Genomic DNA, 26,154 nt, shown 5'->3' with positions numbered 1-26,154 from the left:
GTTCTTAGTTCTACTTTAGGGACAAAAGAAGTAGTTTGATCACTCTTAAATGTGAACAATCTTTAAATACTTGAGACCTATTTTTTCTCTCCATACCTTCCCTCCCCCTGCCAGTGTTCTTTTTCAGACTAAAGGCCCTTATTTCCTTCAACTAGTATTGATATAGTTTATGTTGATCTTATCACTTCATTTTGGTCATGCTTTTCTAGATCTGTTCCAGAAACTCAAACATTGTTCTGTGTTGCTCTGGGGACCATCACTGCTTTTCTTCTGTATAATGAGATCTTTAACTCTTAAAATAGATTCTTATTGACATTTTCTTTCTTGTATTACTTAGACTTTCCTCTTTATCTCTTTTCTTTGTCCTCTCCGAAAGTCATTCATCACAACAAAGAATTTTTAAAGAGAATTTTAAAGAGAAAGTACACTTTGAAAAGCATCTGACAATGTGTACAATGTTCTACGCATGTGACTTTCCACCTTGGGGAAGCAAGATGAGGTCTTTCATCCTATCTCTTTTTTGGGGCCAAGCTGATTCTTTATTATTTTGGAACATTCCATTCTAATGACTTGGTGGCTTTTGTTCTTTCCATTTACAAGTTGAAACTATTTTCTGGCTCTGCTTGCATTACTTCACTTTAGTTTGTATAAATCTTTTATGCCAGACAGTTAAGTACCTACTACGTGCCAAGTACTGTGCTAAACACTGGGGATACACAGGGAGGTAAACGGTCCCTGCCCTCAAAGAATTCACAATCTAATGGGGAGACAACAAGCAAACAAATATGTACAAACAGCTTTCTATAATACAAATATGAAATAATTAAGAGAGGAAAGGCAATAGAATCGAAGGGCTGGTAAGGCCTTCTTGTTAAAGTTGAGAGATTAGCTGAGAGTTGAAGGAAGCCTGGGTGACTCAGAAGCAACATTCCAGACATAGGGGACTGCCCAAGAAAATGTCTAGAGATGAGAGATGGAGCATCTTGGTTGTGGCAGAGCAAGGACGATAGTGTCAGTTGATCCAAGAGAGGGGTGTGTGTGTGTGTGTGTGTGTGTGTGTGTGTGTGTGTGTGTGTGTGTGTGTGTGTGTGTTTGAAAGAGAGAAGAGAGGAGAGGAGGAACTGGGAGGAATGGGAGAGGAGGGGAGAAGATGGGGTCTTTGAATGCCACAAAGAGGATTTTGCATTTGATCCTAGAGGTGATTGGAATTTATTGAGTATGGGGATAACAAGGTGACATAGATGTTTCACTTTATTATCTTCATCATTTCTAACAGTACAGTAATATCCTGTTACTCAAATAGAAAGAAAATACATATATTTATTTTTTACCTGGATGTGTGAATCATTTGTAGGAACTGTAACATTATTCATATGCATCATGCATGTTGCATGAATTTTTATTTATTGTTTTTGTATATATAAATATATTATCAGATAGCATTCATTAAGCATTTGCTACGTATACCAAGAAGCATTCTTTTCATTCTCCTTTTTCATTTCTTTCTCTGGATGCAGATACTATCTTCCTTAATATGTCCTTTGTAGTTAACTTGGGTATTTATAATAGTCAAAATTGTATCAGCTTATAGTTCCTTGGGGCAGTGAGAAGTTGTCCATGAGCACACAGCACCAACTCTGTATGGGTTAGGGACAGGATATGAAGTCAGGTCTTCCTGACTCCAAGGCCAGCTTTCTATCTATGACATAGATAAGAAATCAAGGAGAGGAGTAACAACTAAAATCCTTGTTTATTGAAAGCCTAACGAGATCGCTTTACCTTTCCATGAGCCAATGAGGTGTAACTCTTAAATTACACTGTTTTTTTAATTTGAATTTTTTTTAATAACATGCCATTCTTCAAAGATAGAAAACGCCTGGCAATATTCAAGAATAATTTAAGAAAAAGCTTTTCATGACAGACTTAGTGTCTTATCTTTGTTACTTCTTGCACTTGGCAGAGTGATACTTTATTTGATTGATTGAAAAATAAAAGTTTTCCCAGTTGATTGATGGGAAAAGCACAAGCCTGAAGGTTATAAACTAACCCTCTCAGATGCCAGTAGCAAATTTATATCTATTTAAGATTGCTTTTCACACCCACAGCCAGTGGGGAAAGTTCAGACTTGTATATATTGTTGTTTTAATTTCTCCCTGTTGAAGAGGGGGAAGATGACTTAGTAGATAGAGATGGAGTATTAGAGTTGGAATCAGGATGATCTGGATTCAAATTCTGTCTCTGACAACTGCTAGCTGTGTGACTTCTAATTCTTGAACTATATGACCAAAGGAAAATTACTTAACTCTTCTGTGTCTCAGCTTTTTTCATTCATTTGTAAAATGAAAATAATGCCTGTAATCCCTAATGCACAGATTTAAATGATAGAATGCATGTATAGTTATCTTCCAATTGTAAAACACTAAAGAAATGTCAGGTATTATTGCTTTCATATAGAGGTGCTTTAAGGATATCTAAGTAATTGGTCAAAATTTATTCTATTCACTTCCATTTCCTTTTCAACAGATATAGCCTAGAGTGTCAAATTTAAAGGATCTTTCTCCTGAATCTCAAGGAAGTAGCTAAAATTGAATGATTATATTCTCCCTTTAGTGGCTTTGGAAATGAAGTACACAACCAGCATATGAAAAACTCTCAACATTAAGGTTGGCCTGCCTCTTTAAGTCATTTTCGTGGGTCAGAGGTTCCCAACCTTAGGAAGAGATACTCCAGAGTATTTGTTAAAGAAAAATCAGTCTTGTCTTTGCCTCCCAGCCTTGCTCAGTGAAATGTTTTATCACAAAACCTGTCCTAGAGATTAAAATCAGACTTAACAGTGTTATTCTTTGAAACCTGAGTTATCTATATCTATGAATAGGGAAGGGAATCTGCCTGTTTTCCATAGACAACTCAGTTACCTAGTCTTACTAGTTATAATATTGTCACATTGATGATTCTTGTTGCTTTGATGTTTATTTTGGTTTTTCTGTTTGTTTTTCTCAACTAGCATATCAGTTATGATGTGGACATTGCTGAATTGTTATTTCTGTAAGAGTAGACATTCCTTACATCAGTACGACTCTTCACCTCGGAGGTCATCTAGTCCAACCTCCTCTTTTAAGAGAGGGGGAAAGAAAAGACAGGCTGTAGAAGCAACTTACTTAGGTTCCCAGAGTCGGTGCTGACAGGGTCAAACCCTGGTCACTTGCCTCCACAGTATTCTCTTTCCAGCACATTATGATTCTGGAACATGAAATAATTCCCATTGGGTTTTCCAAATGTTCTTGTCCCCATCACCCAGCTACCTACCTCTCTGGTTTAAGCATGAGTTATTATAATTAAAGTCTCTGGCACAGGGAGAGGGAGGGAGTCATCTCAGTTGTTCATCCTATCCGTAAACAGTCTGTCTTTGTTGATGAGAGATGCTCTTACGACATCCAGGTATTTTGAGTTCAGGGATTATAGGCTGTAGATAGAAGCTTAGAATTCTGCCTCTCTTTTGTTTTTCCCTCACTGCAATCCTCTCCTCACCTTTCCACTTTAAAAACCACAGGTGTGCTAGGAGCTATTTCTGGCTTGATAGAATGGCAAGCTGTTCACTTCAGCACTGAAACGAATGAGCCTTCTGAACAGGCCAGCCAGGGCCTGTGTGAATTTTCCACCCCTCCTGACTTTAAGATGCTGAGAAAATTGCCTCCACTGTCTGCCTCCCAACCACAGCTGGAAGGCCTCTGATAGCTGATCTACATTGCTGTCGTTACCTTGAGTCTTTGAGGTCTGGGGGCTTTCACAAAACTGAACAAAACTAAAAAGGAATGTGTTTCATTGCACCCAATATTTTGTATGGTTTGCTTTTAGCCTGTGGTCCAGTTTTCATCAGCTGGTTCAAAAACCTTCATCTGCTTGGCCTTCTTCTAATCCTGACGACTTTTCATTACTGGACGACTCCTACTGTCAGTCTTTCTCTGTTCCTGTAGCCCTGAGCAGCCGAGTCCTGCTAGAAGAAATCACAAAACCATGCTGACTGGGTACATTCCAAATTTGGGTCATCTAACCTCAACAGGGCCTAGAGTTTCTTCTATATCTCCCTTCTTGGCTCTATCACATTCCCTTCAGTTGCTATCCCCAACCTTCACCTTAAGATTTCCCTCTACTCCCCTTACCCTTATTCTCAACTATTACCATATTTCTTTCATCCTGAGATGATTGAAATCATGTGATAGGAGCTCCCTCAAATCCCCCCACTTCTACTGCTCTATCACACTTTTCCCTTTTACTTTCTTCATTCCCTTTGATCACAGATGGTAGTATCTTACCTCCTGGTCAAGATTAGCATCGACTTCCTTTATACCTTTTTTTTTTTCTCTATCATGAATAATTTGGAGTGTTCATTTACCAGCATCACCACAAAGGTACTTTTATTTGTAACCCAACAATGAATTCCTCCTTGTTGGTCTCAATAGGGTCCATGTAATATCTGGAGTATTATGTTTAATTAGGAAAGATGTTGACAAGATGGAGAGCATCCAGAGAAGAGCAGCCAGGTCAGTGGCATCAAAACCATGCCAAATAAGGATTGGTTAAAAAATTGGAGATATATATTATCTTAGTCTTGAGAAGAGAATTCTTGGTGGGGAAAAAATATGGCAGCTATCTTCAACTATATATAAAGTATGATGTAGAAAGTAGATTAGGCTCATTCTTCTTGACCTTGTGTAGAAAAATGAGAGGCAGAGAAGTCAATTTAAGCTTGATTTAAGCTATCTTCCTGGTAGCTGAGATGTATCCAAAAGTAGAATGTGCTATCTTGAGATATAGTTGGTTCCTCTTCACTGGAGTTCTTCAAGAAAATACTAGATGAATAATGACTTGTTGGGTTTAGGGTAGAGTAAATTCCCTGTCTGAGTACAGGCTAAGCTATATGTTGTCTCAGATCCCATACCAACTCAAAGATTTGTGGTTTTGTAAAGACTAATAATGTTCTATTTATTACCAATCCCAATACTATTTTTCATTCCTTTTCTAACATCAGTTGCTCAATATTAAACATCATCAATTACCCTTTCTTTCTTAATAACCCCTCTCTTTTTCTTTCCCTTCCTCCTCCTGCTCCTCCCTCCCTCTCTCTCTTCTCCTCTCTTCTCTCTCCCACCTTCTCTCCACTTCTATGACACTGTACTTTCATAGTCCTTCTAATTATGACTACTTATTCTGTCTCCTTTGCTTTCTCCTTCCATCCCTTAAAAGTGGAAATTTCTTCTATGGCTCTGTCCTTGGCCCTCTTATCTTGTTTTTCTTCCCTGTCTTCTTTGTTGATTCTATGCCCTATCTTAAGTTCAATTATCCTCTCTATAGAGATACCCTCTAAATTTTTATCCCCAGCTCCAATGTCTCCTGAAACCTCAAGTCCTATATTCACAGCTGTAAGATAAATGTCTCATAAGCATCTCAATTGAGTTGCAAGTTCCTTGAGGGCAGAAACAAAGTGCTTTTTTAATCTTTGTATTTCTAGTGTCTAGTTCAGTGCTTATGTGCAATATGTATTTAATAATTAATTTAATTAATTTGAACATGACAACCTACCCATCCACCTACCTACCCTTCAATAAGTAAAATGTTATTCTTTAAAACTAGAATTCTGCTCCAGTAAAGGCAAAAATTCATCAATTTGCTAAAAAAGTACAACTGAATTTTCAGAAGGGTATTATTTTGCTGTCATATCAACCTCTATACACAGGCAAAGTAAAGTAAGAAAGCTCAGATATCCATCTTTTAGGAAAAGAAGGGGGCTGACTTTTGAATCATTTACCGTGACTGTCCAAAATTGATTTACTTCACCAGATAATAACTCATCTTTCCATTTTAGTTTGTCTGCATAAACACAACTTTCTTACACAAATAATAGTAATAAGATTACTTGCCATCTGAAAGAATGACGTTTGAGTGAGAATATGTTGAATATATTTTGTGAAATTTCTTCTTGCTAAAAAGTTTTGATTGGATAGTGCCTCCATTTGATGGGGTATTGGGGGTATTGAATAACCCCTCTGCTAATAAGTTGTATTTGCATGATATCAAAGCAATGGAATGAAAGAAGAGAAGCAAATTCAATCATTTTGGAACATTTGTCTACATCATATACAACTCCAGAATATAGGTAGATATCCAGGTAACTTATTAGATATTTCTCTGTTCATCTACAAATTTCAAAGAAACTTTTCAATCCATAATAATATTTATTACCTCATTTCTAGAGGGGCAACATGGCAGAGTGGTAGGAAGTGTTAGATTTGGAAGCCTTGGGATTGAAACTCATCTCTGTTACTTATTTATTCATATTCATAGGGATGTTCATCTAGAACTAGAAGGGACCCCAGAGATTATCTAATCTAACCCCTTATTTTAATGATAATGAAACAAAGGCCCAGAAAATGTAAGGGACTTGCCCAAAATCACATAAGTAGTACACATCTGGGGTAGGATTTTAAACCAACTCCTCAGACTGCAGAGATATTTTTCTACTGTGTGATATTTTACAAGGAAGGAAGGAAAGAAGGAAGGGGGGAAGGAAGGAAGGAAGGAAGGAAGGAAGGAAGGAAGGAAGGAAGGAAGGAAGGAAGGAAGGAAGGAAGGAAGGAAGGAACGAAGGAAGGAAGGAAGGAAAGAAGGGAGGAAGGAAGGAAGGAGAGAGGGTAGAAAGAAAAAAGTAGAAAAGAAGAAGGAAAGAAAAAAAAGAAGGAAATAATCATTTATTAAACACCTGCTATAAGGCAAACACTGTGGTAAATGCTTTACAAATACTATCTCATTTGATTCTTACAACCCTGGGTTGTAAGGTGCTATTATTTTCCACATTATACAGTTGTGGAAACTGAGGCAAATAGAGGTCAAGTGACTTGCCCAGAGTCACACATTTAGTAAGTACCTGAAGCTGAATTTGAATCCTGTTCTTCCTCACTGCAGGGCTATATCTATTGCTCTACCTAGGAAGCTGTTTCTACTCACAACCTCTCTGACGATCAGTTTCCTCTTATTTAAAATGAGGGGGTTGTTCTAGATGACCCCTGAAATCTCTTCAATTAATCAATATCCTGTTTTAATATATAAATCACTGAAGCCTCTTCCCAGGTTTCTTCTGTGAAGTTGAAAGTTGTTAGTAAGAAAGTACACAGATGTTATCCAATGTGGTCCATGTTTTGGTTCCAAAAGAAAAAGTTGGAGGCAAGGTCACGCTGCAGACAGTGCTGCAGAATCTCTAGGTTCATCAGTGGGAGAATGACCGACTATCCCAACGGTATACTAATTCCTCCCAGGCTATGATATGGATATGTGATGGTTGGGCAAGTGGTGGCCAATGCCTTGGGAGACACAGTGGCTGGGAAGGAACAATGTCTATGATCATCTAAAGTAGAACAGCCTGTCTAATTGCTCCACATTAAATGGATACATAGACTGCATGGCATTCTCCTGTGTATCACTTAGGACAAGACCAGAAGACACCTCTTTGTTTCTCTCAATTTGACCTGGAGAGCTATATCAATGGCAGATGCTTGAGAGCCCACAATGCTCTATAGAACATAACAAAGGAGGAAGAAGGCATAATGAAGCTTGTCATCTTCTTGGGGTGAAGGAAGATGCATTTCAATACTTTGTGGGTATATAACCTCATGGGTGTGGGAAGTTCCTCTGTAGATGCAGAATTGTAGACCTTCTGTGACTTGGGAGCTCAATCAATTAGTCCATCAACAAATATTTGTTAAGCACTTATTACATGCCAGGTCAAGGGCTGCTGTAGCCCAAAAAATGCCACACTTCGTGGCCAACATGGTGATGAGCCTCTCCAAATTTGGCTAAGCTGGTCCTCAGAAAATGGACAGTTTCAGTACCAGGTCTGCACTCAATGCCTTTGCTCCCAAGGTCACCAATACACCCCAAAGAGGTTTCAGAGTAAGATTTTAGTGGAAGTATCCTGGAGAATGTAGGAGATATATAAATGGAAATTGATCCACACACACATGCTGATATTTATCATTATACAGTGACCCCAAATGCAGAATTTCACTGTGACTGAATTTCTATATCAGGAAACAGATTTGTTATATACTGTCTTAAATTCACATTTTCAGGATTTTGCCTGGATCTAAGTGCCTTGATCTACATGTTTAGAAGACTTCTTGGACTCCCTATGGTGCTTCATAGTCTCTGATGATGTTTTGTAGATTGCTTTTAGGGTTTGTTTGTTTTTAAATAAAAATACAAAGTTAAACCCAGCAGGAGGAAAGTCTTAGGGTTTTGTTTTGTTTTACTGCAAAATAAAGGGCTCTAGCCTTGAGGAACAGAAAGGGAAAGATTGAGTTGGGACTTAAGCTACAGGTGGTAGCTGAATTGATGGGTGAAAAGAGAGTCTCAGGGCATCTATCCAAGATAGGCAAGAGTTCCATCTCTGTTGATCTAGGGAGGTTATTAACCAAGTCTCTAAGGAAAGAAACCAAATGAAAAAGCTAGATGAAATAATCCAAAGTAGTGGTAGTAGTAGTAATAATAGTAGTAGTAGTTGTTGTTGTTATAGTAGTAGTTGTAGTAGTATTAACAGCTCATATACAAATTTATTCTTGTGATTCAGTCATTTCAATTATATCCAACTTTTTATGACCCCATTTGGATTTTCTTGACAAAGATACTGGAGTAGTTTGCTGTTTCCTTCTCTAAGTCACTTTACAGATGAGGAAACTGAGGCAAGCAGAGTTAAGTGATTTATCTAGGGTCACTCAAATAGTAAGTGTCTAAGGCCAGATTTGAACTCAGGAAATGAGTGTTTCTGACTCCAGGTCTGGCTCTCTATCTACTGTGCCACCTAGTAAGTATGTATGTGTGTGTATTTGAACTCAGGTTTTCCAGACTCCAGACTTGGTATTCTATCCATTGTGTCACCTAGCTGATATGTGTGTATCCATGTATATATGTAGGTATATGTATAGGCATGTATATATGTGCAGATATGTGTATGTGTGTATGCATGTGTGTGCGCACACCAACACATATATCCCTTCTAAGCAAAGCACTTTCTTGCTACTTTGTTAGGTTGATAGTATAAGTGCTATTTCACCATTTTACAGATGAAAAAGTTAGTTTAGAGGGCAAATCGTGTCTCATTGATTCATTTGATTCTCACAACAACTCCAAAAGGTAGTTGCTATTATTATGGAGACGTTTTAGAGATCAAGAAACTGAGGCTGGAAGAAATTAAGCAATTTGTCCAAGATCACAAAACTATCATGTGAGGCAAAATTTGAACTGAGATTTCTCTGAGTTCCCTGAGCAACCTGACTCTAAGGCCAGCACTTCACCACTTGGCCACCTAGGCACCCCAGTAGTACCTATGTCATAGAGTTGCTGTGAGACCCAAATGGCATAATGTATAGAAAGGGTTTTAAAGTGATATACAGAATCTTTATGTATGCATGCATGAATGTGTACATATATGTCTATATGCATATATGTGGTGTATATACATATGTATGTATGTAAATGATAGTGGTTGTCATGGTAGTGATATGATGATGATGGCAGCATGTTTAGGGACAAGAATTAGTCTAATATAAGGTCAAGAAGGTAGATTGGGGCAACATAATTGAGGACTTTGAATTTCTGGTTGAAGACAGAGAATTAAGCAGGTATGTGTTTGTTTTGTTTATTGATATGCTTAAAATAGAAAACCAGAGATGTATACATAATCATTTAGGACAATGCTTTTACTTAAATCTTGCTGGTAGCAGCAGCAGCAGCAGCAGTAATAGTAGCATTGCTGTGACTTGACCAGGGATGTTATGTACAAGAGGGCTGGTGGAGCAGGTTTCTCTTGAATAGTTCTTCTTATTGAGGAATGGGTCCTGTGGATGGGGTCACTGTCTTATGGTTCATTGGTGGGAGGAGGTTAGATAATGAAACTGTAAGGATTAATGCCTGAATGTGAGGGTGAAGTAGGATGCAGCAGAAAATAAAAGCATTTAGGTAAAAGGGGGAAATTGGTAGAAGAGAGTAAAGCCCATAATTTGCAGTGATTGAGGAGACATTTGGAAGGTACTGAGGAAAGAAAGTGACATGATGCCTGAGAACAATTCTTGCTGTTGTGTGTGGAGTAATTGAGAGCGAGGGATTTAGCTATTCAAAATGATGACTCTGGGGATAGAGAGGAAGGGATTTATCATGAAATGGTTCTTAAGGAGTCTGACTTGGGTTTTGGTTTGAAGGAAAGATAAGAATAGATGATGACTTAATATTTTAAGTTTAGGGAGTTGGGAATTTAAGGGTGCAAATAGTAAGAATAAGAAAGTCAGATTGAGGATGAATATTCAATGCAAAAAATGTGACAATGGCTTTGGATATAATCCCACTGAAAGACAGAGGTATGAGGAACAGCTGGATGGTACAGTGGACTCCAGCCCTGAAGTCAGGAGGACCTGAGTTCAAATGCAGCCTCAGATACTTAGTAGCTATGTGACCCTGGGCAAGCCACTTAACCCCAATTGTCTTAAAAATAAAAAGCAGAAATGTGGGTCCCTAAATTTCTTTTTAGTCTTACAATTATATGTGGAGGCAGCATGGAGTGCTAGAAAGAGAGATAAGTTGGAGTCACAGGACCTGAAGGCTTCAGTTTAAATCTCAACTCTGCTACTGGGCAAGTCATTGACCCTTTCTGAGCATCAATCTCCTTATTTGTAAAAGGAGGGGCAGCTAGATGATGAAGTGAATAGAGCACCAGCCTTGGAATCAGGAGGACCTGAATTCAAATCCAGCCTCATACACTTGACACTTAACTAGTTGTGTGACCATGGGCAAGTCACTTAACCCTAATTGCCTTGCCTTCTCCCTAAAAAAAAGGAAAAAAAATGAGGGGATTGATAGATTATATCTGAGGTCTCTTCCAGCTCCAAATTTATGTTCCTGTTTATGATCAGGAAGAAAAGCAGTATAGTATCCATAAAGGGCCTGGCCTTGGAATCCAAAAGATCAGCTTCTAATACATGCTAGCTGTGTGACCACAAGCCAGTCATTTAATCCCTCAGTGCCCCAGGCAGTTTCCTAAAATATAAATTGTGGATGAGTTGCTGATCTGCATTAAGAGAAGGAGTTTACAAATTGATCCAAATTGACATTTATCTACTCTGCTGAAATCATAAGTCCAGAGTAAAAAAGCAACCAAGTGAAAAAAGACCAAGAATGATTCTTCATGGAATAAAAAAGATCATATGTATATATAGTAAATCTTACCTTTTGGTATGAGGGCCTGTAAGTGAATCAGGGTTAATTTGTATTTTATTGTTGTTGTTGTCTTTTTTTTTGGGGGGGGGATAGCAGGGCAATTGGGGTTAAGTGACTTGCCCAAGGTCACACGGCTAGTAAGTGTTAAGTGTCTGAGGCCACATTTGAACTCGGGTCCTCCTGACTTCAGGGCCAGTGCTCTATTCACTGTGCCACCTAGCCACCCCAATCAGGGCTAATTTGTATGTAAAGTTATTTGATGCTAGGAATTTGTCCTTTAGAAAACTAAATGACCACACAACTTTGAAACATTGGTTTATGTTTGACCCACTAAGCTTGCACTGTCTGAAGCATAAATTGTTAGAGGATAAAAAGCTTAACCAATTCAAGTGAGGAGAATGGATGAACTCTCATGTTGTGTGGCAAACCTATATTTTGTAGTTATCAGACAAAAGATGAAAATGAATGACTAATGCATCTGTCTAGGGCCCTGCCATATCCCAAGTTCACAGGATCCACAATTATTTAAGCTACAATTTGAAATGTATAACTTAAGAAAAAGAAATAAAAAGACCCATGTTTTCTAGCATGTAGCTTTATCTTCTTACTCCCAAACCATTAAAAGGACTAGAAAAACAAAGAGTAATCTATCTGACTTGGAAATTTATGCTCTTACAATGTTGTAGAATAAAAATAAAACATTTATATGTAACATTGCTCTGAAATAATAGTAAAGGAATGACACGACCGTTATTCATGCTTCTTTTCATAATTTTAGTAAATAGCTCTACTCCTTGCTAAAACTAATTCTTCCACTAATTCATCCTTGAACTTATCCCCCCCCTTATCCACTAGATTTTCCCTTTCTGACACACTTTCAATCTCACTCTCTCCTTTCAGCCAACCTTACTGACTCCTTTCGGTCTGTTCATCCCTTCTACCAAAGCAGACTGCAATGTTTGCATACCTTAATAGATGGACTCTCTGGGTTGTCATGTCTGTGATCAACCTGGTGGTGAGCCTCTAAAACTTTACTCAGCTGGTCTGCAAATGACATGCTTAGTTCCAGATGACATAATGGTCCAACACTGAAAAGGTTTTCTAGTTTGGTGGGATATACCAGAATGTGCTCTGGTGCCATAGCCTTCAGCAGATCAGGGTCATCCCCATGACATGATAAGGCTTCAGAGAAGGACTTTGGGGATTTCATTATTAAGGTTCTTGAAAGCTTCTCTATACCAGATGCCTCTGCAGCCTTATTACCCTCCTTCTACTTAGCCCCATGAAATTGGACTCCTGTTCCCAGTACGATATTCAAACTATTCTCTCTGAGGTCAAAGATCATATCTTTATAATCAAGTTCAATGACACAGAGAGGAAACGATCTACTGGGATAAGAAGACCTATATTCAAATCCTGGCTTCCACACTTACTGTGTGACTATGGGCAAGCAGTAGCCTTTCTGATCCTCAGTGAGCTATCAATATTGAAGTGAGAAATGTGCTAAATCAACTTTGGGGTATTATGTACATATGAATCAGTAATAATAACATATTGTGCCTAGGGCAATATATGTCATACAGGATACTGGAACCCAGGCCTTCTTGGCACCAAGCCTAGCTTTCTATACATTTCACCATATTGTCTTTTTGTTCTGTAATAATTTTATTATTAAAAACCTTAAGATATCATCCATCTGTCTATATGTTATGAGAATGGGAATCTGAAGATCTTCTTTGGCCTTTGATAGGCTTAAGTGACTCTGAGAACCTTCCTTGATTTGAAAACATACTCTGCCCCCTAATAGGCTGAATGTGGTCACATGGAGCCTGTGGTAGGCGGCTTGTTTTTCAGCAATGCACACACCTTGTTACTTTGTGATAGGGCAGTGGGTCAAAAGGGTTGTGACATTCTCTGAGCCAGGAGAAGGAGATATATACCCTGATGTGAGGTTTTGCTTTGGAGCTCACTTTGAGAAATGTTGTGTGATTTGCCCAGATGAGACTCTAGGCAGCCATTGAGCCCCCTGGCTTTGAAAACCCAGATGTTGGTGCTTCCTTTTCTGGTAACTGACTAGGTATGGATGTAATGGTCAGACAGCTGGAAGCCTGTCTGCTCATCTGTTTCTCTGTCTGTATTTTTTTGTCTGCTTATAAACTCTATTTGTATTCTCTGAAGTTCAGGCTGCTGACCTTTTTCTCCTGAACTGGTAAATGATATATGTTTGATTAAAGTAAGATTGTTGACCCATTTTGAGTTGCTTTCCTTTAGAAAAGAGGATCTAAGAACCTGTGTTAGCAGCCGTCCTGGGTATGTATACTAGGGTGCTTGCTGCTACACAATCTCTCTATCTATTTTATACCTCTGTCCATATGTTAAGTTAATCATCATTGTTAGTAAATAATATTTCAGTTATAATTATTAAAATTAAAATATCTTATAATTAATATCAAAATATGTATAATTAACCATTATTAATTAATAATAATGAACTCACATGTATAATATGACATGACAATATAGAGAGCTTTAAGATGTACAATATGATGATTTATAGTATAAAGAAATAATGTGATGAAATGGATGGATAACTGGCTGTGCTGTCAAGAAAACTGAGGTTTAAGTAACCTTTCTGATGCATACTGACCCTGTGATTGGGCTACTCATTTAATTACTCTGTGCTCTCAGGCAGTTCTCTAGGAATATATGTTATGGATAAATTGCCCACTGCTAAAGTAAGTTCCTCACCAGTAACCTGGACATTGATAAAATTGCATCTCTGGTTTTGTTAATATATATACCTATGTGTACGTATATACACACACACATATGTAGTTACACGTGTGTATTGTGTACATATTGTGTATTATAGAACATCTCTACTTGTGTGTCTACCAAGTACTTCAGTCTTGGCCCCAAACACAACTTATCTTTTCCTCTAAACCTTTTGATTTCACTTGATCGTGTATGTAGCACCCACCACACAAACAATTTTCCATTTTTGAAAACATGGTGTTATACCTGGATGTGCTATATTCCACTGGTGTAAAGGAATAGACAGACAGGCTCTCAGATGGGTAGGTGCATAGATAGATGGATGGAGGCTAGATAGAACATTTATTAAGTATTTTTAGTGCTAGACATGGTGCTAAGCCTTTGAGAATCCAGGATCACCTCCATGCCATTATGAGGGAATGGAGGGAAATAATTATCTCACTGGTTCACGATCCTATAGCTGGAGGAGAGCTCAGAGGCCAGAGTCGAACCTCCTCATTTTACAGCTATGGGAACTGGAGCTCAGAGAGGTTCAGTAACTTACTCGTCCAAGGTCACAGGAGTAGTAAACACCAGTGGCAGTAAACACCTAATTGTGTACAAATTCGTTATTCCATTATTCTGAATTCACTGCCCTCAGTCCATTGTTAGCATGATGTCTATTACCATTTTAACTATGGCTCTTGTCTTTGAACTTTGTAATTTCTGAAAGCGTTTTACAAGATTCTCCCAAGGGGTGAGTCAGGTACTGATGTTATCTTGACCAACAAACGCACAAAGCAGCCATTGTACATCCTTGAGAGGATCTTGAACTCTCTAACTTCACCACTGTTGAAGACATTGAATCAGGTAGAATTATGCAAGGTCTTTTCAATACCCTCTCCAGCTTCTTCCCTCATTTGAAAACTCAAGGTTTCTTACTTCAGATTTTCCGTATTTTGAAAGTAAACAATGAATGAGCCCAAATGTTCCCGACAATCTATGGCATTAAAATCCATCCCTGTCTCTTTGGTGTGTTGATGCTTCCTTTTGAATTGCAGCTTGACTTTGCTTCCACTGTTATATTCACCTTTCTGTTTTCTAAGAACCTTTGAAAAGTTGGACTCCGTGTTTAGTATTCTGTTCAAACTTCGGCAGCTTTTCTTGTTTGCCTTGTTTTTTACAGACTCTGCAGGGGGTAAATATTCAATGCCTTGCATACAAAATTAGGCGGATATCTGCCATCAGCCACAACAGGGTTATGCATCAAATTCCCCAAACAGAGCACAAAAAGGTATCTACCTTGTGAACTCCCCTTGGATTAGCAGTAGGAAGAGAGAGAACAATGACAGACTTGGGCATGTTTTAGGCTAATGGCTATAAACCCTCTCTCCCCAATTCAAGCTAATATTTATTGATGTCCTTTGTTATTTTGTTTTTCCAAAGCCTATGCTTTCAACCTTCTCTCATCTTCCACTACACATCATCCCAATCTGAAAGGGATTTAGAAAATTGTGTTTTGTCTCTTTGCAAAACATGAAATTTTCTTATCTGATTATAGAAGGAAAAAGGCTAAAGCAACATTATGCGAAGCCTGGAGACCTCTACTGGCAATGTTATTTGTTAAATTATTTCCATGCTTGGGTATTATCAAAAAAGGAAGCTATGTCAATTCCATCTCAGTCCTAGCCCTTTTCCCTTTGAACTAAATTATGGACATGCATATCTGAAACCACTCTAAGTAAATATGGAGAAGCCAAAACAGTTACAAATCTGTTAAATTATTCTCAGAATTATGTTTTGAAACACGAAATGTAGGATTCCAAGGGAATGAATTATATTGGGATCACGTGGAATATTTCCCATCGTTTTTCACAAACACTCTGAAATAAAGCCTGAGGAGCTTTCCCCAGGTAATATTAGGCTCTAATCGCTAACTAATAGGTGTGCACTCCTAGGCATTATGCTACTGGAATTCTGTGAGCAATTAACTTTCCAAAAATAGCAGCCACGATTCTGATAATTCCCAACATTATTCTCCATTGTCTGTGACCTCAAAAGCTACTCCTCAAGAATGTCTGATCAGTTCACTGGCCGTGGCAGAGGAAATCGTGTGTTGGTTAATGATATAGCTGTCTTCAAATATATAAAGTTATCATATGGAACCTGGAATTAACAACCCCTCTTAGAACAATTGAATAAGTGTCTTTGTTAGATTTTGGCATCCTTACCCTTTTTTATGTGTCCTAAACCCTGTTGGCAGTCTGGTGAAGCCTATGGACCTTGTATCAGAATAATGGTTTTGTTTTTTTTAAATCATAGGAAGCATAAAATACATAAAATTACAAAGGAAATAACTATACTGGAATAAAATGGAATTTTTTCCCATCCAAGTTCTCAAACACTCTGAAATCTGTGTACCCCAGGTTAAAAACCTCTTGTTCAATTAAACCCTGTATTTTGCCAACTAGAAAACTGGGCTAGGGAGCAAAATTGTTATACTGAAGGACATACAAACAATTAAGAGCAGAGTTGGGACTTGAATTGAACTTTTCCGGTGCCCTGGAGGGCGCTTCTTCTGCTGCTTACTGCTACTAATAGCTGATATCAATGCTGTGTGTGAAAGTGTACAGGGCTTTATATATCTCATTGGAGCCCCTCCTAATTACTTTGTGTTCTAAGTACTATTAGATTTCCCATTTTACAGATGAGGAAACTGAGGCTAGAAGGCTAGGTATCCCTAGAGCTACAAGTGTCTCAGAGGAATATGAAGCTAAGTCTTGACTTCAAGTGGAGGGCTTCATCTTCTACCCCATTCTGCCTCTACTGTGCCATAGCAAATGTAGAGAGAAATGAAAAACAACAAAGGAACTGGATTTCTTAAGCTCATAAACTTTTTTTTCCCCTACAAAAGAGGTCCTAGGAAAAATGGGAGCTCGTTATAATGTTGATTATTTTTTAAAGATGAAATGATAGGACAGTTCTGAGGTCAGCATTCATAGTCAACTTCCAGGAACTGCCTATGGGTCAACACTGAATGATGATTGTGTGAGTGAAAAGGAGGGGCCCTAAGTAGGAAATGTGGAGATAGAATTAGGAAGATTTGGTTGTTGGTTGGATACATCTAGAAAGAGGCCTCAAGATTGACACTACAGGGGGCGGCCAGGTGGCTCAGCGAGTAAGAGCACCGGCTCCAGTGTTGGGATGACCTGGATCAAATCCGGCCTCAGATACTCAGCACCACACCCAGGAATAACTGGCCGTGTAAGTTACTTAACCCCAATTGCTTAAAAAAAAAAAAAAAGATTGACACTACAGTTACCATGGGGGGCATGGGTTTGAAAACACCAACAAGTGACAGAGGATTAGGTCTAAGTCAGCTATGTCCTTAGAAGGTATCAGGATGCAAGGCAGTGTTTCAGACCCAGGTAAACAATCACCTGAGTGATAGGTTGAATGGGAATTTGAATGAAAGAGTCAGGTCAGTTCATAGCTTTAGAGCTAGAAGGAAAACTTAAAAATCATTTCAACCAAGCCTTTCATTTTACTGATGATGAAACTGATCAGGGCCTAGAAGTCAACTAACCTGCCTATGGTCCCATGGGAAGATAGGTGCAGAGCTGGTTAGGCAATCAGCAAGCATTCATTAAAGGTTTGTTATGTGCTAAGCCCTAGGAATATAGAAAGATACTCCTGCCCTTAGGAAGCTTGCATTCTAACAGGAGGAAGATTATACAGAAAAAGAAGCAGAAAGGTGGAAGTAGGCAAAGATCCCCAGTGAGAGGACATGGCAGAGAATTTTCAAAGTGCACCCTGGAGAGGAATGACATAAGGCTGGCCTGAGCACCCCCATGAAATGGGGGTTCTGGGAGGAGCCATCCAATGAGAAGAGGGGACTTGTAACCTATGACTTCCAGGACAGGAGTAAGCTTTAGGATGAAGAGGTTTCTGAGGCATGGTAGAGGAAGTCCTGAGGGAAACCTGGAGGGGAATGAGGGCTAGGACTTAAATTCAAGATCTTTCATCCCAGATCTAGGGCCAGCTTTTTCCTCTCCATAATGTTGCCTGAACATAGTTTGTGGATTCTAGGGAGATGGCAGTCAGCACCATGCATCTTATTTTTGGAAACGATGGTGAATTTCAAACTGAATATGTTGGTATATACCTGTATGTATAAGGAGATACATGTATGTGTATATGCATTATGTATTCTATGCATAGTAGTGTGTTTACTTATACATATAGATACTTAGGCATATGCACATATATGATAACTCCATGAACTTTGGGGAAGGGGCTCATGACGATGATTTTTCCAGGCTGAATATGACACACACATATGCATATATGCATAACAGTAGCTAGTACATTTACCTCCTACTCTCATGATTGCTGCCACAGTAAGGCATTGCCCAGACACATGGTGCCTGGGTGGAGGGCCATGTGGACCATAGTCTTTGGAAGTAGGAAAATGGGTCCCTGAACTAATGTTCAAGTAATCTTAAGTGTCATCATTCTATGAAAGATCATCCAAGAGACTACAGGTAATGAAAATGATTGAATAATGCTATAACTGACTTCTTCTTATCAGTTTTTGACTTCTTTTTATTTTTTTAATTGCTGTAGCTCAGCCTAACTGGGTCCAAAAAATAAATGATATCCATGTGGCCATTGAAGAAAGTATCTTTTGGGAATGCAAAGCAAATGGGAGACCAAAGCCTACATACAGATGGCTAAAAAATGGCGAACCATTCCTAACTCAGGTAAGAACATTGATGAAAATGGTTGTGCGGATGGCAAGTTTAATATTCAATCTTGCTATACTTTTATAATAATGGAGGAATCACATGGCATTTCCAATGTCCACAACTGATTGACATGACATGACATGACATAATTGACATGATGGCAACAGAAAAAGTAAAGGATGCTGCTGAAGATCCTAGCACATAGTAGTAGGTGCTTAATATTAACTGATTGGTTGCACAAAGGATGAAAAGTGAGAAGCAACATGATGGAGAGCCAGCTTTAGAATGAGGATTATCCAGGTTCAATTTTGTCTCTTAGACCCATGAACTGTGTGATTATGGGCATATCACTGAGAAGTGCCCTAAGCAAATCTCTAAGTACCTAAGTTAGAGATGGGTTGCCAGTCTCCATTGGTGAAGGAAGATTCCATATTGAGAGTTCCCCACATCAGTGAAATCACATTGGCTTGTGTATCCTCTATGCAAAACATTGTTCTGGGCACAGAGGAAACAAAATAAAAATTGGAAAATAATCCATAGTTTCAAGAGGATTACCTTTTTTTTTCCTTTTTAACATGATACAACTTGATTGGCAGGTAAGTAGCAAAGTAGAGTACTGGGCCTGGAATCAAAAGGACCTAAGTTCAAATATGACCTCAGACATTCACTAGCTATTTGACCTTGGGCAAGTCACTTAAACTGTCTGCCTCTGTTTCCTCATCTCTAAAATGGAGATAATTATAGAACATACCTCTCAGGGTTGTTGGATGAGATAATATCGGAAAAGCACTTAACACAATGCCAGGCACATAGTAGGTATTTAATAAGTATGTTTTTAAAGGGAAAAAGCAAAACAAAACATATAAACAGGTAAGTGAAGACAAAGCTTTATATGGATAGAGGGGGGTTCAGAAAGAAGAATTTAAGTCCTTTTTCATTTGACTACAGCACATATCACTTTCTAGGCAAAGAAAAATTGGTGTGATAACATTTAGAATGGAAATCGAAATTTAAGGAGGCCCCAATGAAAGATCCCAAATGAAATCAGGGAGCCTTAGGGTGAAGAACGATTGTCCCGATTTAATTTCCTATGCTATATTTTCAAACTGAACTTCAAAAGTTAAAGGAAATTTGACATTTCCTTGGGTCTTGAGGAGTGAGCCAATTTTTCACATTGGAATTTTTTCCCACGTAGGCCACCCAGGGAAAGGGCTCGGCTCTAAGTACTGGCATGAAGAACAGCCTAAAGATTAATGCCACACAAAAGAAAGGAAAGAGAAAGAATTGTTTTGCCTTCCATTGCCCCCCACACTCCCTTCCTTTCACCAGAGGGGATCCTGTCAGTCCCATGATTCTCTCAATTATAAAGCCAAACGAAAACAAATGGCTGCCGTGAAGGTATGAAGGTAATGGCATTTTTCTCCCTTTGCTTAATGTGAGGGAACATGAATGCCTAGATTTGATCAAAACCTAATAAGTGTCTACCTGCAGTAAATTGCCCCCCTACAGCAAGGCAAAATCCAATGTTTTCTTCATGTTATTTATTTATTTATTTTTTAAAATGGTGTCTCTTTAGGGAAGGGGAGGAGGGACTACTTTTTTGCACTTATGAAAATGAATAACACATATCACATATCCTTGGGCTGATAAACGAGACTTGAGTCTTTTGTTCCACACACTAATTTTACATGCTTTGTGTTGGCCACCAGCAGATAGTCCCAAACTTAAATCATGTTAGTGGCAGAAATAAAGTAAGGGACCATTAAATTATTAACATAGACTTTTTTTTGGTAAACTTCAGCCCATATTAAATGTTTCTCTCTACACCATCTGAGATGATTACATTCCTATTAACCTTCTAAGTCATGCCCTCCAATAATTTGAGTGTTTTAAATGCCCTAGACAGTAGAGTTGGCTGCATTTTTTCCGAGCTTGTCCAGAACCTGAGAATAGAAAGGCATTTTAAATTTCACGTTCATCTACTTGGAGGGGATATTAATCTGAATGGTTTCAGTATTAAATCAATGAGAACTCAGGAGAGTACTACAATTTAAATTCCATTTACCAGCTGATGTACTGGTGATTCCATTTAGCATCTGACCTGACAAATTCAGTTGACAGACAAATAGATCATGAAATGTAAATTGCTTGTATGACTGCCATTTTCTTCTTGTTTTGTCCCCCTTGATATGATATGGAGTATGATGGTTTCAAGGCCTGAGCTGTAGAGGGTTATATTTTTACTTCTTGGTGTTTTTACAGGACAGAATTCAAATCGAGTATGGGACACTGAATATAACCACCGTGAACCTCTCTGATGCAGGCATGTATCAATGTGTAGCTGAGAACAGACACGGAATTATTTTTGCCAGTGCAGAGCTCAGTGTTATTGGTGAGTAATTTTCTTTATGAAAAAAGAAATTTAATTTAATTTATTTTTAAAATACACCCCCTTCCCAAACAAACATATCATTTGCCAAGCTTGTGTTCAAGCCAAGAGACGATACAAAGAAATTCGTCAGGCAGAGGATACGTTACTTGAAGAATGCTCCATATGGTTTTCAAGCAAAGCAAACAGACCCATTTTCCCAACAGAGCTTCCCTCCCACACCATCTACCCCCAATGATTCCTGTTGGGAACACAGAGCATTTACTGCTCTTTTTTTATGCTTAAGTCAACCTCAACCAAGAGAAAGATCTTGGAGTCGAAAGACCTAAGTTCAAATATTGGCTGTCTTCCTACCTGTGTGATCTTGGGAAATCATGTTTGCCCTCTAGGGCACAGTTTCTTGATATGTAGAATGAACAGACTTAGGAAAAATGATCTCTGAGGCCCCTGTCAATTCTAAATCTATGATACTATGATGTAACTCTCCTGTAACTTCAGTGTAGAAGGAAAAATTATGAAAAAGATGATTGGATTTGGATTAGATTCTACCAAATACATCTGTAACATGGAGACAAGCAAATTCTACTCATTCTTTACTCTATCAGTGTAATTGGCACAAGCGACTCTGCAAAGCTTCCATATGCATTATCTATCCTGTATTTTAGCCATGGGTTTGTTTAGTACCCTGGCCTAGTTTCTAACTATCACTTGACAAAATGTCCATTTTAATATAAATTTATTTTAGTATGTGCCAAGGCCAAATATAATAAGGAAGAGGAATTCACTAGGGGGGAGAGGCTATGTCAACAGCATAAATTCATATCTAAATGATTTCACTGCTTCTTCGGATTTCTGTGTATCGGTATCCCTTGATTGGTACAGATAAGAGTCTGTGATAAGTGCAAAAAACATTAACGTCATGGTCAACATAATGGAGATATTTTACCTAGATATCTACAATTTGATAAGCTCTAGAGTCCTGCTGATCATTCACAAGGTTGTTGCAAGTGAGTGGTCCTGGCACCTCAAGTTTCTGTCCTAAAGTTAATTTAATTCAATTCAATAAGCTTTTGGTAAATACATACTGTGTGAGAGGACGTGTTGCATAATGGTGAGAGTACTAGCCTGGGAGACATAAAGAACTCAGCTGCAGATCTGCCCTGACAAATGCTGACCTTAGACAAATACCTTTACCTTTCAGTGCCCCTGATAGCTCTCTTAAACTATAAATTACAGGAAAAGTACTTATCTGCAGGGATAGCAGAAATTCCTAATCCCAAACTTCCTACACTGATGAAATCATTGATCTGAGGGGAAAAAAAAACTGACAAAAATGTGCCAGACACCAGGGCAACAAATAACAAAATCTTAACAGTGCTAGACCCTAAGAAGTTTATATTCTACTGAGGGGGAAAGAATATATAGACAGTTAAGTCAGTATAAAATGCATACCAAATAAATCCAAACTGATTTTATAAGATGTAGGCAGCTAGGTGGCTCAGTGGATAGAATACTGGGGCTGGAGTAAGGAAGACCTGAATTCAAATCTGGCCTCAGACACTTATAACTTGTGACCCTGGGCAAATCACTTAACCTCTGTTTTCCTTAATTCACTGGAGAAGGAAACAGCAAACCACTCCAGAAGCTTTGCCAAGAAAACCCTATGGACACTATTGGTATAATATGGTCCACTGGGTCATGAAGAGGCAGACACGACTTAATGACTGAACAACAAAATTGTAGGAGAGAGGAAGAATGAACAATTCTGGGGATCAGGAAAGGTCTCTTGAAGGAGGTAGACTTGAGATTTGACTTGAAAGGAGTTAGAGGTTCACTGAGGCAAAAGTAAGGAAGGATCTAGTCCCATAGGGAAGGCTGGGTAAAAGCACAGATTTGGGAAATGGAATATCCTGTTACCAATATGGCAAGACCCTTGAGGACTGGGCTCTACTGAGATGCAATGAGAAGCACAGAAGTGAGAGGATACAGCAAATGTAGACATTTTTAGTCTTTTTCTTTCCTCCTCCTTCCACTCCCCCCATTTATGATCAGTTCAGTTTAAGATAGGCCTGGCTGGAGGTGACAAAACTGTTGACTGGAAGAGTGAACTGGGCTGTGGTTCAGGAGATAACCTGATATTTCCACTCTTCAGAAACCCAATGAGATTATTGATAAGCTCCAATCCTTTCAGAGACCCAAACACATGTGCTTCTCACCTTATAAATCAAAACAAAAGCAAAGCCAAAGAAACACACACCAACAATTTCCTCCACCTAATGGTGCATGAACACTCCTCCAAAGTATAGTGGACTTCTCTAAATGTGCAAATATAAATAAACTGTCTCAACGGTTTGGTAAAGTACACATTGGATAGGAACGATGGAACCCTGTGGATGTACTCAAGCTATCCTAAAAAACACAAGATCTTGTCTCCAGATTTGCCTCTGTAGTGCACCCAGATAACTTTCCCCATAAACTGTGCAGAGAGAGAGGAACTGAATTCTTAGGGGAATTGCTGAGACACCTTGCAGTGGAAAGGAGACCATTTTTTAATTGTGAGCTATGACTTCCTCTGTTTTTCATAATCAATAATGATGTCTCCCAACTTAGTCTCCAATATATGGCATCAAAATACATTTTGACCGTCTAGAAAAATTTTGACTATGTGGAGCAGATTTAATCCGAGTACTTTTCAGATGTCGATTGAACAAACAAATGTGCACTTACAACATTAAAGGGAACATTGACACTGATGGAGAAGGGGGTGGATTATGAAGTGTTATAAAGACATGGCCTTTGTCCTTAAGGAGCTCACAATCTGATTGTAGAAACAGGATTTATGCAGGTTTTATAAAAACTGTCAACTTCTTATTATCCTAAACCATCCTATTCGATCATAAGGTATTTGAAGGCAGATATGAAATCTTTTTTACTTTTCTTCTCCTCTTCTTCTTTCTTCTCTTTTATTGAAGCAGTACTGGATTTGTGATATTTATTACTTGGTGTGACATTGAGCAAGTCACTTAACATTCCTGGGCTCCAATTTGCTTTTTTTTTTTTTTAAGTGGGGAGAATTGATCTCTAAATTCTGTAATGCTATGATTAATTTTTTTTATCCCTAGAAATGAACACAGTGCCTTGTACAGCACCAACACTCAATAAACATTCACTGAATTTGTCCGATGAGAAGTTAGCAAATAGCAAAAGGCAATGTGCCAAGTGTCAAATGAATGATAAGAAGTGGCATAGGAATTCTAAGGAGAGAGAGATTAATGTGGTTTGGTGATCAAGGAGGGCTTCATAGAAGGGAAGGTAGGCCTTGAAGGATGAGTAGAATTGGAAGAAGATTGAAGACACTCTGGCTAGAATGTCAGGTTTATTCCCCCACAAATAATCATTCAAGAGCTAGTAGTTTAATATAAAATCAGACCTTAGTTAGTGGGTAATGAATAGAATACCCTAGTTGGAGTGAAGGGTGGAACATAAAATTGGAACATTAGTTTTGGAGCTAGATTCTGGAATGCAAAGAATGCTTCACATGTCAGGCTAAGAATAAGGGATTTGGCATGATATTCTGTTTTAACTCTGAATCCCCTCTCCCAAGTAGCAAAAGGATTAGGAAATTAAAAGGAATATTTGAATATCTAAAATCATAATATCTAATCCCACAAAATATGAACAAGTACTCCACTTAACTTTGAGGAAGTTCACAAATATTGGCTTTGTTTGGATAGGCTTATAATATAATTATAGTATAATTGCATTTGATAGCACATATATATAAATTCTCCTTGCTAGTGTTTTTCAAGGAGTAAAAGTCAGGATGGTATAATTCTCAGGGGTGAAACCAGTAAGTGGTGATTACCTGTGTGAGTCACGAATGAGGCAGCTTTCGTATTGACCAAAGGAAAAAAAAAGTTTAATGTTTTAAAAGGTAATGTTGGCCTCTGATATTGATCATACTTCTGGATCCTCCAGAGGCATAAAGAAAATTTCCTCTAACTCTGGGGGTGGGGAGGAATCCCCCAAGTCATGAATAAGAAATGCAATGATTAGGATGCATAAACTTGATAAGCTTTTACCTTAATCGTGTTTTATGCATTCAGTCTAGGTATTTAATGTGCATGTGACATATCCATGTTTGATGGATTGCAACTGCTTACCTCCTAAATAATTAACCCGGATGCTAGACTGAATTAGATCGGCAAATGGAATGCAGAGATTTTCACCTTTAGGTCAGTAATTTACATCAGGCTTGCCCATTAGTAAAAGGGTTAGAAATCAGTGGCCCTTTGTTGGTGGGAACAGATTGTTTATTTTTCTCTTTTGGATACATATCCAAACGTTAGTCACAGCTCTGGTGGTTAGTAATCATTGGAATTTCTAGGAGCAGTAGTTCTACTAGATATTGACTGAATCATCAAATCTGAAAGCTACTGATTAAATATATATGCTTCATCATCATCACCGTCATCATCCCATCTACAGTGTTTCAAGGATTCCAAAAAAATTGGTATGCAATATCTGATTTGATTCTCAAAACAACCCAGTTAGATCACCACCACAGATCATTTTTATTCCACAGATTAAGGATACTGTGGCCTGATGAGATAAAATGATTTGCCTAAGATCACATGACTAGTGAATGCCTGAGATGGAATTTATCTACTGACTGTAGGTCAAGCGCTCTCGCCACTACCCATACTGACCTACACATATAGGATATGATAGGTGCCCACCCAGGGCTCCAGTAGTCCAGAGGAGAGATCAGTACACTTGGATAGGTCTATAACATAATCTTATCTGCTGTTGCATGTATCTATTGTGTATAAGTATTTTTCAAAGCATAAAAGTCAGGATAGTATGATTGTTAGAAGTGAAGCTAGTGACTGATGATTATCTCACTGAATGACAATACTTGAACAGATTGAGGGTATACCCTCCAGTGATACAGATAGCAACTCATCCATATCTGAACATTTTGTTTAACTCTCATCCATATTT

At 38.4% G+C, this 26,154-nt stretch overlaps 1 protein-coding gene across 3 annotated transcripts in view; it reads left to right on the top strand.

Moving 5' to 3' along the window:
• The window catches only part of CNTN4 (contactin 4), a 598,977-nt gene that overhangs the window by 402,054 nt on the left and 170,769 nt on the right, over positions 1-26,154 (top strand). For all 3 annotated transcript variants that reach the window (XM_069084072.1, XM_069084073.1, XM_069084070.1), the window contains exons 9-10: positions 18,640-18,776; positions 21,024-21,153. In XM_069084072.1, coding sequence (XP_068940173.1) covers positions 18,640-18,776; positions 21,024-21,153 — 267 coding nt within the window. The remainder of the gene's footprint in view (positions 1-18,639; positions 18,777-21,023; positions 21,154-26,154) is intronic.

The sequence above is a fragment of the Petaurus breviceps genome, unplaced genomic scaffold, assembly GCF_028583685.1.
Source record: "Petaurus breviceps papuanus isolate PSGF00001 unplaced genomic scaffold, PetGlider_PUasm1.0 174, whole genome shotgun sequence".
NCBI lineage: Eukaryota > Metazoa > Chordata > Mammalia > Diprotodontia > Petauridae > Petaurus > Petaurus breviceps.
Note: the sequence above shows the minus strand (reverse complement) of the source record. Positions and strands in the feature narration are given on the sequence as shown.